General features: G+C 45.8%; 1 protein-coding gene across 1 annotated transcript in view; it reads right to left on the bottom strand.

Annotated features, from left to right (window-relative positions):
- Mertk (MER proto-oncogene, tyrosine kinase) overlaps positions 1–14,744 on the bottom strand; it is a 98,125-nt gene that overhangs the window by 42,467 nt on the left and 40,914 nt on the right. The window contains exons 5-7 of the mRNA XM_021641953.2: positions 9,289–9,375; positions 7,502–7,617; positions 373–556 (exon numbers count right to left, since the gene is read on the bottom strand). Coding sequence (XP_021497628.1) covers positions 373–556; positions 7,502–7,617; positions 9,289–9,375 — 387 coding nt within the window. The remainder of the gene's footprint in view (positions 1–372; positions 557–7,501; positions 7,618–9,288; positions 9,376–14,744) is intronic.

The following is a 14,744-nucleotide window of genomic DNA, read 5'->3' on the forward strand; positions in this document are numbered from 1 at the left end:
CACCCTGTAGACAACTGTGAAGCTGGGATTTTATTTAATAAGGGAATGACTTTTTCCCCCTTTTGGGTTGCCTGCTATGAAAAATAACTACGCATTGTGTGCAAATTGAAAAGAATACTGGCCTTGAAAATGGCACCATAGTCTTCACACATAAAAGAAAATGCTATATATACATAGCATAGATAACATTTTTTTTTTCACTCAAGCCTTTTAAAATACTAAGAAACTATTTTTTTTCCTATTTTACTGGCCACCCTACTAAAATGCACCGAACAAGCAGAGCACACACAACATCGGGGGTTTGGGGAGAGGCTTGTCCGATCACGCCTTGGTGGGGGGGCAGGGATGTTAGTTGTGTATCTCAGGAATTACCTCCTTCTGTTGTGCTGGCCAGAATCCAAGGGCTTACCGCAGACCAGCCAATTTCGTTCCGACAGGACACACCGATGCTGTAATTAGCCAGGGCTTGCAGCTGCTGGATTTCATACAGATGTGGCGAGGCAGAGGTATTAAAGATCATGACTGGGCCGTTACTCAGCAAATCAGCTTCCTTGACCTGAATGGAGAGTACAGATGTGGAGCAGCATTAGTAAGGCGGGGAGAATGTCAGGCTTGGGCACACAAATGTTGGAGGCACGTAGCCCTCTGTGCTGGAGGAAGGACCTGCTTCCATTCAGGACACACACAAACCTTCCTGTCAGCATGACCTGTGTTACTCATGTCACCGCTGGCAAACAACTGGAGCCTTCACGAAAATGTCTATACTGTGGAGTTTCACTGTGGCAGGCAAATAGTTACTGTGATATTATTAACATATTAATAATTATAAATCACATGTACTCATATAGAAAGCAGGGTCCCTCACAGATTCACCTTCAGTTCTTGTTTGTTTGTTTTTTTCGAGACAGGGGTTCTCTGTATAGCCTTGGTTGTTCTGGACTCACTTTGTAGACCAGGCTGTCCTCAAACTCACAGCAAAAGAATCCGTTCTTTCATTTCATAGTATCTGACCCTTTAAATAATTTCCAGAGCTTGTTTTAGTAAATGGATTTCTTGGCTTTTATCAACATTATTGTCTTAAGATAACATGAAAAACAAGTACAAAATATCACTCAAGCATACTTTTCAGTCCTTCATAAAGAGTGCCATGCTCGTATTTTTACCAGACTCTGTATTACAATGTACTTCTGACACAGTACTGATGGCTTTGCTGAGATGATATTATTCCTGTGCGGTTTATCTTAAATTTAAGAGCTCACAGCTTGGGGTTGGAGAGATGGCTCAGCAGTGAAGAGCACTGGCTGCTCTTTCAGGGTACCAAGGTTCTATTCATAGCACCCACATGCTTGTGAGCTAGCAAATATCGGCCCTGCAAAATGACTTTAGGTCCTTTGGAAGAGCAGGAAGCACTCTTACTCACTGAGCAATCTCTCTAGTCCCCTTTTAAAGTTTTTATTAGCATATGCTAATTAGACATAACAATGGGCTTATAATGGGCTTATACATGTATATAAATGTGTTTTGTTTATAACCAATTCCCATTACATTCTCTTGTTCTCCGACCCCTTTCTCATCCTGGTCTCCCTTCTACTGTTATGTTTTTCGAAAAACATATCATTTATTTTTATCTTATGTGTATGAGTTTCCTTTGCCTAAGTGCCTGCATGTATGTGCACTACACACATGCCTCGTGGAGGTCAGAAAAATGCCCCAGATCCCCTGGAGCCAGGAGTTTCCCACAGTTCTGAGCCTTTATGTGGGTGCTGGGACCCCAACCTGGGTGATGGCAAAAGTAAGCAGCACCTAACACCTGAGCCTGAGTATCCAGCACAATCGTGGCTTTCCGTGTATGTGTGCGTGTGAAATGAGTTTCACTAGGACTGTTTACAGGAGCGCGGGGTAGGGGTTATTTACAGAACCATGGGCACCCTACTGTAAAAAAGTTCCCCCTCCCCAGCAATCATAAACTGCCTGTGAACCCTCGAAAAGGAGTGAGGGCCCCACGGTCTGCTCCCTGCTGACAATATTAACTGCCTATCAATTCTCATTAAGGAGTAAAAGCTTGCCTACTCCACGACAGGGTGCTGGTGGGCCCAGTCTTGTGCAGGTCTAGTATAAGTGACCACAGCTGCAGAATTTGAGAGTGCAATGGCCTTGTCATGCTGGAAAGACACTAAAACACATTTCTAATTCCCAGAATTATGCCTTGTTCCTGGTAGAACCATCTGTATTAGTCAGGGTTATCTAGAGGAACAGAACTGATTGAATAAAAGTATACCTGTACAGGGGATTTATTAGAATGGCTTACAAGCTGTGGTCCAGCTAGTCTATCAATAGAAGGTCCAAGAATTCAGTAGATGTTCAGTCTATGAGGCTGAGTGTCTCATCTGGTCTTCAGTATGTGCCAGAATCCCAAAGAAACAGACTCCAATGCCAGTGAAGGAATGAACTTGCCAGTGAGAGTGAGCGCAGCAGACATTGAAAACTTTCTTCTCCCATGTTTTCATGCAGGCTGCCAGCAGAAGGTGTGGCCCAGATTAAAGGTGGATCTTCCCACCTCAAAAGCTACAGATTAAAAGTGGGTCTTTCCACTTCAAATTATTAAATTAAGAAAAAATTCTTTACACATGAACCCAGCTGCTTGGGTTTTAGTTCATTTCAGACGTAGCCAAGTTGACAACCAGGACTAGCCATCATACAAACCATCTTTGCACCTTCTTTTCACTTTCCAGTTGGAAACCCTGGTCATGCTGACTTTTGAAGAAGTAAATAGGTCTTGAAGAAAGACAAAGTCTTACTCAAGAGAATGAAGATTCTGAGGCAATCAGAAAACTCTTATCCAACAATACCAGAGCTTTCACCAGTATGACATTCAGGCGTTGCTTTAGCTGTGACTACCCCCACCATCAACTGCAGACACACTTCAGGAAGGTCTGAGGTTTCGGGGTGCTTTATTGCGGGAAGACCCCATCATCCTTGAACTGCTGAACTCCTTTTCTTCTGAGTGAGGGAGAGTTCAGTAAGTTTACAGCTTAGATTTTCCTCTTCTAGCTTCTTGGTTCTGTGTCTACAATCTCATTCTCGGGCTGTTTGGTGGAGGAATCCACATCTACAAACATGACTCCCCAGATGGAGGCACAACCTGTCCCCAGCCACTCTCATTTCCATGCCACACCTGCCTTTGGTGCGCCATGGTGACAAAGGTAGTGTGTGACTATTGTCTAGGCTCCCTTTTGAAGGGCTGTGGCTTGCTTACAGTTGGCAGAACTGGGAACTGACCTGCAGGCCTACACACATGCTAGGCAACTGCTACTGACACCTCTGAGCCTCCCTAAAGTGTCCATTTTGAGAGTCTTGCTAAGTAGCCCAGAATGCTAACAAACTTGCATTCCCCTTTCTCAGCCTTCAGGTAGCTGGGTTTATAGGCACACTGGGATTAGCAGCCACCATGCCCAGCCAAAACCTCTGTCCTTCATATTCTGTAACATGAAGATCCCTGCTCTTGCCTTGAGTTGGCTTTAATAGTGTGACCTTTATCCTTCTCCCTCTCCACTCTGATAGAAACTCAACCTTAAGGGCATGTACAGTTGTCTTTTGGGGTGGGGGGAGGATGGAAAGCTGGGATAGATGGGAAAAGATGGTTTGTATCTCATTTAACAAACCTTTCTCTAATCTCCTTAAAATGTTTGTTTCCTTGTCTTTGCCACCCGCCTCCACATGGCACGGTTTCCTCCACAGTGCCCTCCAAACACAAGTACAAGCACACAGAGCAAAAGAATGGGATTCTCAGCAACAATCTAGTCCTTGGCCAAACCCCACCCTGTCCGTTATGCATACCTCCTGTTTGGGAATGAGGTTATGGGAATGGTGGTGGTTTCTCCACCACATGTATATATATTAAAACAAAACAAAAAAAAACAAAAAACAAAACAAAACAAAAAACCAGAAAACAAAACAGAAGCAACCAAAAGCAATTTTGGGAGAAAAAAAATCTTTAATCCAAAAGATGAATTCCCTTAATAAGGGAGGTACAATAAGGGAGGGCCATGGATGTATAGGGTTGCTCTGTCAGGATAAGTGTGCTTGCAGCTTAGCACAGGACCATAAATAGACATTTTGGGACATTTTGGAGTCTCTTGGTGGATACCATGAGAGTGGCGTGGAGGCCGAGTTCCACCTCTGACTCAGACCTGGTGGGTGACAGGAAGGTACCAGCTGGAGCCACCGCTGTTTGAGAAACAGGGGCCATGTGCTTATCTTGGGGGTGGCTTTTTGGCAGAAATTCCTTTTTGTTCTTTCATATTAAACTATGCACTGACTTCCTGGTGACCAACCAGTAAAACTAAGGTGGAGGGAACCTTTGGCTCTCTGCCCCAGCCCCATTTCCGGAACCCTAAGAGAACGTTTATAGGCAGGTTCTCGGGAAAAGATAGGTTTTCTAAAACGGCCCTCCTCTGTGAACCCTGGGGGAGAGGAGGGCGTAAAATGGCAAGAGGCACATGAGGGAGCTAAAAACAGAAATGGAACATGTGTCCCAAAAATGGGTGAAGAAAGAAACTATAGTCAGGGTCAAAGGAAGTGAAAGGGTGTGTCCCAACAGAGAACAGCCCTGAATCCCATCCAACACATTCATTTCAGAGTCACAGTTTAAAATGGTGATGAGCTGTAGCCAGTACTTGGTCCCTTCAGGAAGGGGACATACTGCAGACAAGTTCTAGACTCCCTACAGGGATGCCACATCAAACAAAGGGTGTTCTATTTAGTGTGATGTTTTAAGACAGGTGAATATCGAGTTGGCTTGTGTCATTTAGGTGGATTTCCTGTGTCATTTGCTCATCTAACAGCTCTATCAGAGATGGAAGGGAGAACGAGTGAGGGGAGGCTGAGCTATCTGGGGGTCTGAGTGCAGAATGACCACATTTGGCAACCACACGGTCCAAGGTGGACGAGGGGAGCCTGCATGTGTCCGCCCTGCGGTGCTTTTTCATAGAGTCCACCACTGTGCAAAGTCACAGCAAAGTCAGGGAGAGTAAGCAGAGCCGGTGTTTGACTCTTCACCCTGAGTGCTCTCAGCCACCCCGCTGTCCCACCCCCCCTCGCACCTCCCCTGAGATTCACCTCTCACGGTGGTGGCAGGGCAGCCATTCTCTCTCAGAGTCTCCCTAAAGTTGGCCGCTCTCCTGAGAGACGGTACGCCACACCCTCTCTGGCTCCCCACACAGAGAGCACGCCTGACAACCGGCTTACACCGTCCAGTCTCCGGCAGTCTCCAGGATAGGGCACATGCTATGTCATTAAACAGGCCTTAATTAAGTTTCAAATTGCTGAAAACATGCTAGGCATTTTCTAACGGAACATTAGAAATAAATTTGGGGTTTGAGGAGAGGGCTCGGTGGGTAAGAACAGTTTGCGCACAAGTGCGAAGACCCAAGGTGCGAGTCAGCAGTGCCCACAGAAAAAGCTGACCGTGACCTTGCGCACAGACTCTGCCACCCAGCCCTGTGGGGGCAGACTCGGGGGCATCTCGGGGCCTGCTGACTGCCAGCCTTGCTCCTGGTTGCAGTGAGAGAAAAAGAACAGGCAGAAGTGCTAGAGCGGGACAGCAGGCAGCCTCCCCTGGCCTCCACACACGCACGCGTGCGTGTGCACACGTGTGTGTACTCACACACACGAGAATCATTTTTTAAAAGATTTAGAAGTGTGGCATTTAAACACATTCCTAAATAATCAAGAAGGCAAAAATACACGAGGTAAAAGACAAAACGAAAGCAAGCGAGATAGCCCCCGAGATGAATGAAAACACAGCAAGGCAAAAAATCTCTTGGGACACAGCTAAAGCCATGTTTATACGTGTACCGTGCCTATCAGCCTCAGCACTGTGGAGGCAGAAGCAGGAAGAACAAGAGTTCATGGCTATTTTTGGCAACAGTGAGTGGAAGGTCAGAATAGACTACGCGAGGCTGATTCTGTCTTAAAAAACATCAGGCAATCGGGAGGATTTCCCGGTGAGAGGCCATGGAAACAAGAAGAGCGGTTACCAGCGCTTGGGAGCTTTACAAATAAAGCCGGGCAGGAATTCAGCAAGGCTGGAAGAGGTAGGGTGAAGAGAGCATTTTAGGGAGAATGCCTCTTCTTATTTTTCAGAGAAGGGACAGCTGTCAGTGTAGGAGGCATCAAGAGCAGAGAAATTCATTCCAGTTGGTATGAAAAACATCTGGTTGTCAACACAAAATTCTCTGGAAGTCATTCCCCCGAATTAAGTTGGCCTGACTAGCCTGTGTTAGGTTAATGAGGTTGTCCTTTTTTAATCTAATTTTATTCATCCTCCTCCTCCTCCTCATAGGGGGCCCTTGTGTGCCCTGGTACACAAGTGGAGGTCCGAAGACAACGTTCAGGACTCAGTTCTCTCCTTCTACTGTGGATGCCAGGGATCAAACTCAGGTTATCAACCCGCTGGCCTGGTAATGAGCTTTGGTTTGTTCGTTTGTTGTTTGAGACAGGGCTTCTGTATTGCGCTGGCTGTCCTGGAACTCATTCTATAGACCAGGCTGGCCTCGAGCTCAGAGATCCGCCTGCCTCTGCCTCCCAAGTGCTGGGATTAAAGGTGTGTGTCACCACCTTCCAGCTGGTTAATGAGGTTTTAATGAGAAAACTGGATATTTGGGAAGCGAAGAATAATTCTGTCCCTATGCATGATAAAGAGCAAGGCAGAAGGCACTGATACTGTGGGCAGACAGCCCCTGGGTGACCGGTAGCTGAGTCTGGTCGGACTGTGGAGTTAGTAGCTGAGCTCTGATGCTGGCATCAGATCTCCAGGGACCTGAATTCTGGTCCTGTCACTCAGACTAGGTGAGTGCGCTGAGCCCACACGTCTCCTGTGTTTTAAGCAAGAGGTGCATATAGGCAGAATGCCTTGGCCCTGGTGGGCACCGTGAGTTTTCATGAAGGGAACACTCAAGAGCACAGCTTATATCATGACCAGGATGACTCACCCATATTTCTCCCAGCCCTGTTCCATAGCGACTGTAGGGAATGTTAGGAGCAGTTCAGGATCCTATAAGGCCAGCAACCCCCTGGTTTCCCCAGGAGAGAGGGGCTTCATTTATCAGCCCACAGGACCCACCTTGGGCTGGTACAACTGTCCTTCATAACACTAGGATGACCCGTACTGGGTGGTGTCTAGTCCCTGGACCCTTGGTGACAAACCAGCTCTCATTCAGGGATGTGCCTTTGTAACTTCTAAAGAAGAATTATCCCTGGCCTCGTGGCCTCTGTCCTTGGAAACACGTTTCTTTCCTGGTTGGGTCCTGGGCCATAGAGCAGCAGAGCAGCCAGAGCATTGAAACAGCCCATGAAGGTGGACACTGAGAAGGGGAGTGGAAGGGGGCCTGAACAGAAGGGGAGAAATACCTTCCATGCCTACCCTGGGGAGGAGGAGGGAAAGACAGAGAGCATCACACAGCACCACACAACCTCTTCCCTCTCCACTCGAAAGACTTACCTGAACGCTGCAGTTCTGGAATGGGGAGTAGCCATCAAAACCTGGGACCCAGGAGACCAGGATGCCATGTGCTGTACTGCTGAGGATGTGGACTTCAGTGGGTGGGGAGGGGATTGCTATGGAGAAACAAAGACACAAACATCTGATCACAGTTATAAACCGCAGGAGGGCACAAGCGTCAAACCTGTGGGTGGAGACCCCCTGGGGAGCAAATGACCCTTTCTCAGGGGTCACCTAAGACCATCGAAAAACACAGATGTTTATATTAGGATTCATAACAGCAGCAAAATGACAATTACGAGGTAGCAACAAAATAATTTTATGGTTGGGGGGTCACCACAACATGAGGAGCTGTATTAAAGGATCTCAGCATTAGGGAGGTTGAGAACCACTGTGTTGGACAGAAGGGGTCTTGCTTGCTCTGCTGTAAGTTTTAAGATAAATGAAGGTCAGAAACATGACCTTGACCTAAGTGCTAGAGAGACAAGGCAGAGGACCAGAAGTTCAAGGTCACGTTGTCTTTAAACAAACACAGAGAAATCACACAAGCTTTGGAAAAGGGTAGAGTTTTTTCAAGACATGTTAGGTGAGATTCTGCATGAAGCCTAAATTTTAATGCTTCCCATTTAATGTTTAAATTTAAACACTTTTACACGTGTTTAAACTCTAAGAAGTTTGAGTCTCAGGCTTAGCAGTCCCTCTCTCCCTTTTGAGTTGACACCACCAGTGGATTTCCGAGATTCCCAGCGTGCCTTTTGAAAACTGTAATAGCGGAATTTGTGGAAAAGGAAGGAAGTTATACACTTCCCTCATGAGCCACTTTTGGTTTGCTTTTTTTTTTTTTTCCAATGAACTTTTACAAAATGCTGTTTCATATTCTTCATCCAGTTCGTTTACTGAAAGTGAAATCAGAATCTTTCATAACTCCTCCAACAGTTTTAAGGTCCCTTCTCTGCCTGCCCAACCTTTAACTTATTATTTAACATATTCTACCTTTTCCTTGTGTTGCTTTGATTTCCCAAGGATAAGAGGAAAGAACCATGAACCCAATATTTATTCCTCACTATCTAAAGATCTATCCGATAGTAAAACATAAAATGGTGCTTGAGTTTTGATGAGTAAGAACGATGGTATGAAGATAAAAATAAGGTGGAATTTGCTGGTGGGGTTTCCTTTCTTCCAAGGTTTGGGTTTAAATACAGTAGTATCGCCCAGGGTAGAAGGACAAGGTGAGGGACAGTAATGTCCACTAACATCTGCCTTTCACTCTGTTGCTCTGTTGCTGCCAATCATCTACCCAGTGAGCTCCCATCTAGCGAAATGCAAGCTCATGGGAGGTAAGATGGAGAAGGAGAGAAGGATGAGCATCTGCAGTGCCCTCTGCTCTCTCCTTCCAGTTGTACGTCTCCCCCTTGTAAGACTTAGATGAGGCTCGGGTGACCCAGTCCTCACACATCAGCACCCCTGGTGAGCCCGCCACTGGGCGCTTCAAGGGTTAATGAGGACAAGTGCAAGGTAGACATGGGAAAAGTGAAAACAGAAGGAAAGCTTCTAGCTTATTTTCTCCTTGCTACACCAGCTATGTGTATGTGCCAAGTATGCTGTGGGCGTTTTACTTGTATTAAATCATCAAGCCTCAAAAATAGGTAGGCTTCATAATTATTCCTTTTTTTTCCCCAAAACACTGACACCAAAGAGGAGAAGAAACCAGTCCACTATTACAAAGAAAGCCAGAGCCCCTCCTCTGCCCCCAGGAGATGCTGAAAGCCCCTGGCCTTTCCGCTTACCTTTGATGTTGATCTGCACACCCTTGGACACCGTCAGCCCTTTGTCATTGTGGGCCTCACAGCTGAAGACTGCCGTCTCTGTCAGACCTGGGAAGGAAGGGCACTCGTGAGATTCGAAACAGATCAACAGGTTGTCCTGGACTAGAAATCTGTGGCTTTGCCAGCCTTTATTTCTTAGTTCACAGCTGCTAACCTAAAATGTAAAGTTAATCTTAAAAAAAAAAAAAAAAAAAGTAGTGTGACAGCTATAGAAAAACAAACCTACGGAGAAACTGCAGGTACCCACGGCAGGACAGCCCTGGACCCAGAGGCAGCTGTTTTCATCCCTCTACTTCTGAATGTCAATGCACTGTCATTCAGACTTTATGTGGGGGGAGGGGTGCTGAACCACCATCTCTCTATGTAGTTCTAGATGTCCTGGCATGCACTCTGTAAAACAGGCTGGTCTTGAACTCATAGAAATCTGCCTGCCTCTGCCTCCTAAGCGCTGGGATTGAAGGCTCGCAGCACCACACCCAGCCAGAGTTTAGTCACAGACACAACCATCAACACCCAAGCACTTCAAGGCAATGGGAGGGCTCATCAAAAAGATGCAGGAACCAAGGGGAAGCTTTCCCAGTGGTGGAGATAGCAGTCAGAGCAAGACAGTAATGTATGTCATTCCCAAGACAGTGAATTGTAACCCGAAGTATGGCAATAAAATTTCAAGAGTAGGCTGTATGGATAAAAATGGCAGATTAAATGAAAGGAAGATAACAGACAAGTTTCCCACAGGGAAAAACTTCAATGTTATGTAGATTGTCCTTCCTTGAGGAAGTAGGTGGGGTGTGACTTACACAGTAGGACAGCTTCAGGATGGAGACACCAATCAAGGAAACCCCTGCCAGGCTGGTCAAGGGTCACACCTGCCGGGACTGGTCATGTCGACAGAATGTACCCTTGGATGATGGAAATGGTAACTTCACTTCTGTGACATTCCTTTTGAAATACCAAGTTGTGGGACAGTCTACAAAACACCTGACCAGCAATCCTCAAATCCACCGAGGCCAAGAAAAACAAGGAAAGTGTGGCCACGAGGTGCCTAATCAGACAGACCTAGATGACTAAGTAGAGTGTGGCTTCCTGGAGGATTCTGGGAAGGACAGGAGTTGAAATCTAATAAAAATGTATCACAATTAGGACATCAACTGTAACCAATTTATTGCACTAATATAGGATGTTAATAGTAGGAGGAAGTGAGGGAGGATGTATTAAGATTATCTGTTCTATTCTAATAGATTCCCCCCCCCAAATTTTTTTTTATTGTGTATATATTTGCACAAGTGCATGTCATGGCACATGCATGGAGATCAGAGAACACCTTTCAGGAGTTGCTTTACTTTTCTGCCTTGTTGAGACAGAGCTTCTCCTGTTTCTGCTACCGTGCAGCCCCTCCTGGCTAGCTGGTTCACGAATTTCGGGCAACTCCCTGTCTTTGTCTCTCATCTCACCCTAGGAATGCTGGGATTACATATGTGTGCCATCGAACCAAGCCTTTTCTGGGGCTCCTGGGGGTGGAACTCAGGTTTCCAGGCTTGTGTGCACTATGCAGCTGTTCTGGAAACTTCTGTATCTCTCAGACACAAAAGCAGTACCGTCAGGAGCTGAAGATGGAAACTTTTTTTTTCTTTTAAATATGCCACAACTTGCTTTTTACCTAAAAAGCCTTATTTTGGGGGCTGGAGAGAGGTCTCCGTGGCTAGAGCATGTATTACTCTTGCGGAAGACCAGAATTTGGCTCCTGGCACCCATGTCAGGGGGCTCACAGCTGCCTGCAGCTTCAGGACCCCAGAGGGTTCTCCAGCCTGGCCAGGTGCTTGACTCACTTGCACTCTCAAGCACAGGTACCCACACGTGGACCTACATGTAACTTAAAACAACAACAACCCACAGAAACTCACTCAGCTCTCTTTGGTCTACATACTGCATTAGGAATTTTCCATTCTGATATTTTAAAATCCTCAGCTTGTCACTAGTAAGCTGAACTTGAAAACTGAAAGGGAGGGGGAAAAAACTTCTACAGGAGAGGTAACAGTTGCTAAGCCTAGAAAAGTTGTTCAATATTGATACCCACGGGGCCAATAATGTGTCAGGGCTATAGCCAAGCGGTCACTCTATGTCAGAGGATTATGTAAGGGAGAAAAAAAAAAAGCAACTCTGACCCCTTAACCCCCCCCCCCACACACACATAGAGCAGGTAAATTCCTGTTACTTTCCACTCAGATGGAAGGCTCTCCCTGGTGTCTGAGTTTTCCTGGCTAGGCAAAAATAAAACCTGCATTTCTGTGCCATGGCTCTTGCGGTGACTTTTCCTGTCTTTGTAAAACATTACACGGAGAATGTGACAGACACTTGTGGAATTTTGGTTTTCTGGGCATAGGGAGTATCTCCCTCACACTGGAGAAAGCAGATGCAGGTGGATTGGGGGTTAGGTATGCTCATGTTCCTAGATTCTACTCAGTTTTTAAGGTCTCTCAATTACATTTTATTTGGATGCTTCAATCGTGAAAAAAAATTGCAGTGCAGATGTTAGAATGTGTAAGACGTTACACATACTTTTCAAAATTAGGAGAAGCAAAAAGAAGATATAAGGACAGTCCCCTCCTTTTGGAGTATTCATTCACCAGCATCCTTTATAGATGCAAGTAAGGGGTGTAAGATAAAGCAGCCATTTTCAGAGAACTAATTATTCACTTTAGTCACTATATATAATAGAGCAGTTTCATCACTCGCCTGATATGCAAAGACATGGCTTCTGACGGGAGCTACTGTATCTTGATACCAATATCATCCATTGAAATCTCTCCTCCTACAGAACCTTAGTTTTCCTCCATGATTTTCTACTTCTCCTGGGCAGTCTATTCTAATATCATCCACATGTGTGATAGAGAATCTTCTGATATTCTTTCTTTTGGATTGATTATATTTTTACTAATTACCAGGATACAATTAATTGGTACAAATATTCCATTTTTTCTGCCAGTGATGGGGATGAGACCCAAAAGACTTCATACATGATAGACAAGTTACATTTTTCCCCCCAGAAATGTATCTCCTTTTGCCAGATCAAATTGGAACTTTCTGTGCATTTAGCCTAGAAAGTTCTGAAACTCGAGGAAAAGTACCAAGGCAGCTGTTCTCAGCATCGTGTCCACAGACTTCTAAAGCTGCCAGGGACACCTGCCCTCAACAGTTAGCTTATTCTCATAATAACAATGCTGTTTCCTTTTCGCGCTCATTATCTCATGAAGGCACGATGTCATTTTCCAGGGCCTGATGTCATGTGATGATGCCACAGGTCTGCTAGTCAGTGGAACATGGGCTTGAATATCCTTGTTTTTAAAGTTTTCCATTTTACTTCTAATCAGATAGGCATAACTAGTATAAACAACTAATATATTTTTTAAACAATTTTTAAGATTTAAAGGGATCCTGACACCAAATTCTTTGAGAGCTGATTTCCCACTGGGCTTCTGGGGAAGGATGGTGGGGAAGGGGCAGTGGGAGGAGCAGGGGAGGGACATGGGGAGGGAGAGGAGGAGGGTCTTTCTCCTGGAAGAGGAGGAAGAAATTAGAGGCAAATGGCAGGTATCAAACAACAAAAGAACAAACAAAAACCATACGGCATCAGTCGGGCTTTGATTTTAAGAAGGAGAATGTATACAGATGAGGACCGTGACGGATCCTCTCAGCCACAGTGTAGGGTGCACTCTCCACTCTCCCTGTCATGGCCTCAGCTGCCAGGCTGCAGCATTCTTCCTCACAACCCAGAGACAGCCATCCTGCCAGCTCCCACGTGCTTGCAATACTTGGCTCTTACTTAGGAGAACTAAGTTTTGGCACCACCAGAACACAAAGAGTTCTTATTTATTTATTTACTTACTTATGTACGTATTTTAGTATGTATGGTATGATGGATGTCTGCAGCTTAGGACCTATCATTTCATTTCAATTACTCTTATCAAAACTTTTAGGAAATGTACATAGATGAACTACAAAAATCACATTCCATGCTGAGCAAGAGAGAGAGAGTCACCGTACAGCAAAACAGGGTTATTTCCCCGATCCAGTATTTCCCTGCAGCTCCCTGAAGGAGGGCACGCAATCTGCTGGCCCACTGCTCCCATCCTCTGAGGTGAACTAGTGCCTAAAGTGACGCTGGGTACTGCGGGACTTGATTTTAGATCAAGCAGGAAGTCACTTTTCCTCTTTGTATTTTTTTTTCAGAGTTTACACAAGGTCAGAAAAACAGTTTATAGCAGATGTCTCAGCATCACAAGGCACCCACACCAAACTGGAACTCCCCGAGACGGACTCCGGTGCTTTTCTATATGGGCAGGCAGTCAATGCCCACAAGCCGAAGGATCAAGTGTGGACAGACAGGCGTGGAAACCCATCCAACACAAAGGCAACTTTCTCCAAAACTAGACTGTCACTTATAGCTCCAGAGGTACCCCTCCCCTCCCCCACAAGGTGTTCCATCCTCCGAATTCGAGTGACAGGGGTAGGGCCTCATTTGCTCTAGGCCAGGGCTGTACCACAGAACCACACCCTCACCCTGTGTAACTTTTTCTCATAAAAAAAGGTTTTTTTGTTTAAAGGCACTAGCTTCCTAAGCACAGTCTTGTTTACACAGCCAGACTAGCTGCACAGACTGCTCAGCAGGAAAAGGCAGCTCCTGCTCCCTTGCTTGGTCCCCTCTGTGGAGAGACAGTAACTACCAGGCTGGAATAAACCTCAGTGTTTTATAGCCCAAATCCCTGTGGCTTTCCTGGAGAACATCACTGAGTCTCGGTCTCCACCTCCTCCCCACAGGTCCTGAATACTCATGGTGAAGGCTCGACAGTGCCTGAGACCTCTCCCCCTGGGCCTGTCCCCTGAGTCCTAGGATGGTAGTCTAACCCCTCCTGCTTATCTCTGCCCCCCAACAGACACACAGACACACACAGAGATACACAGAAACACACATACACACACATACACACACACACACCACACATGCACACATTCACACACTCACACACTGCTTGAGAAATGGCGGCCTGATATATTTTGAGGAGCTCTGAGGAACAAGATGTTCCTTTGAGGGAAGCACAGTCACAAATGCTGAGGAAGCAACTTCCAGGAATAGTTACACCAAGTGTCTGAGTTCTGGATTAAGCAACCCTGAAATTTAATGAAATAAATGATTCTGCTTTTTCATCTTTGCTCTTTTTCTAGCAACAGTCTTTCTACTGGAGAAGGCAGCACACAGAACACACTACATGGGTAAAATGGCTTATGACTTCGGAACTCAGTCTGTCCTGGTTTCATTCACTCAACACAGTCTGAGGACCCACTGTGTACCAGACTCCCCTCCTCCACCCCAGAGCCTGGGATGTCTTTAAAAATAAGAACAAAGATTCCTACCCTCCTAG

The sequence above is a fragment of the Meriones unguiculatus genome, chromosome 18, assembly GCF_030254825.1.
Source record: "Meriones unguiculatus strain TT.TT164.6M chromosome 18, Bangor_MerUng_6.1, whole genome shotgun sequence".
NCBI classification, from domain to species: Eukaryota; Metazoa; Chordata; class Mammalia; order Rodentia; family Muridae; genus Meriones; species Meriones unguiculatus.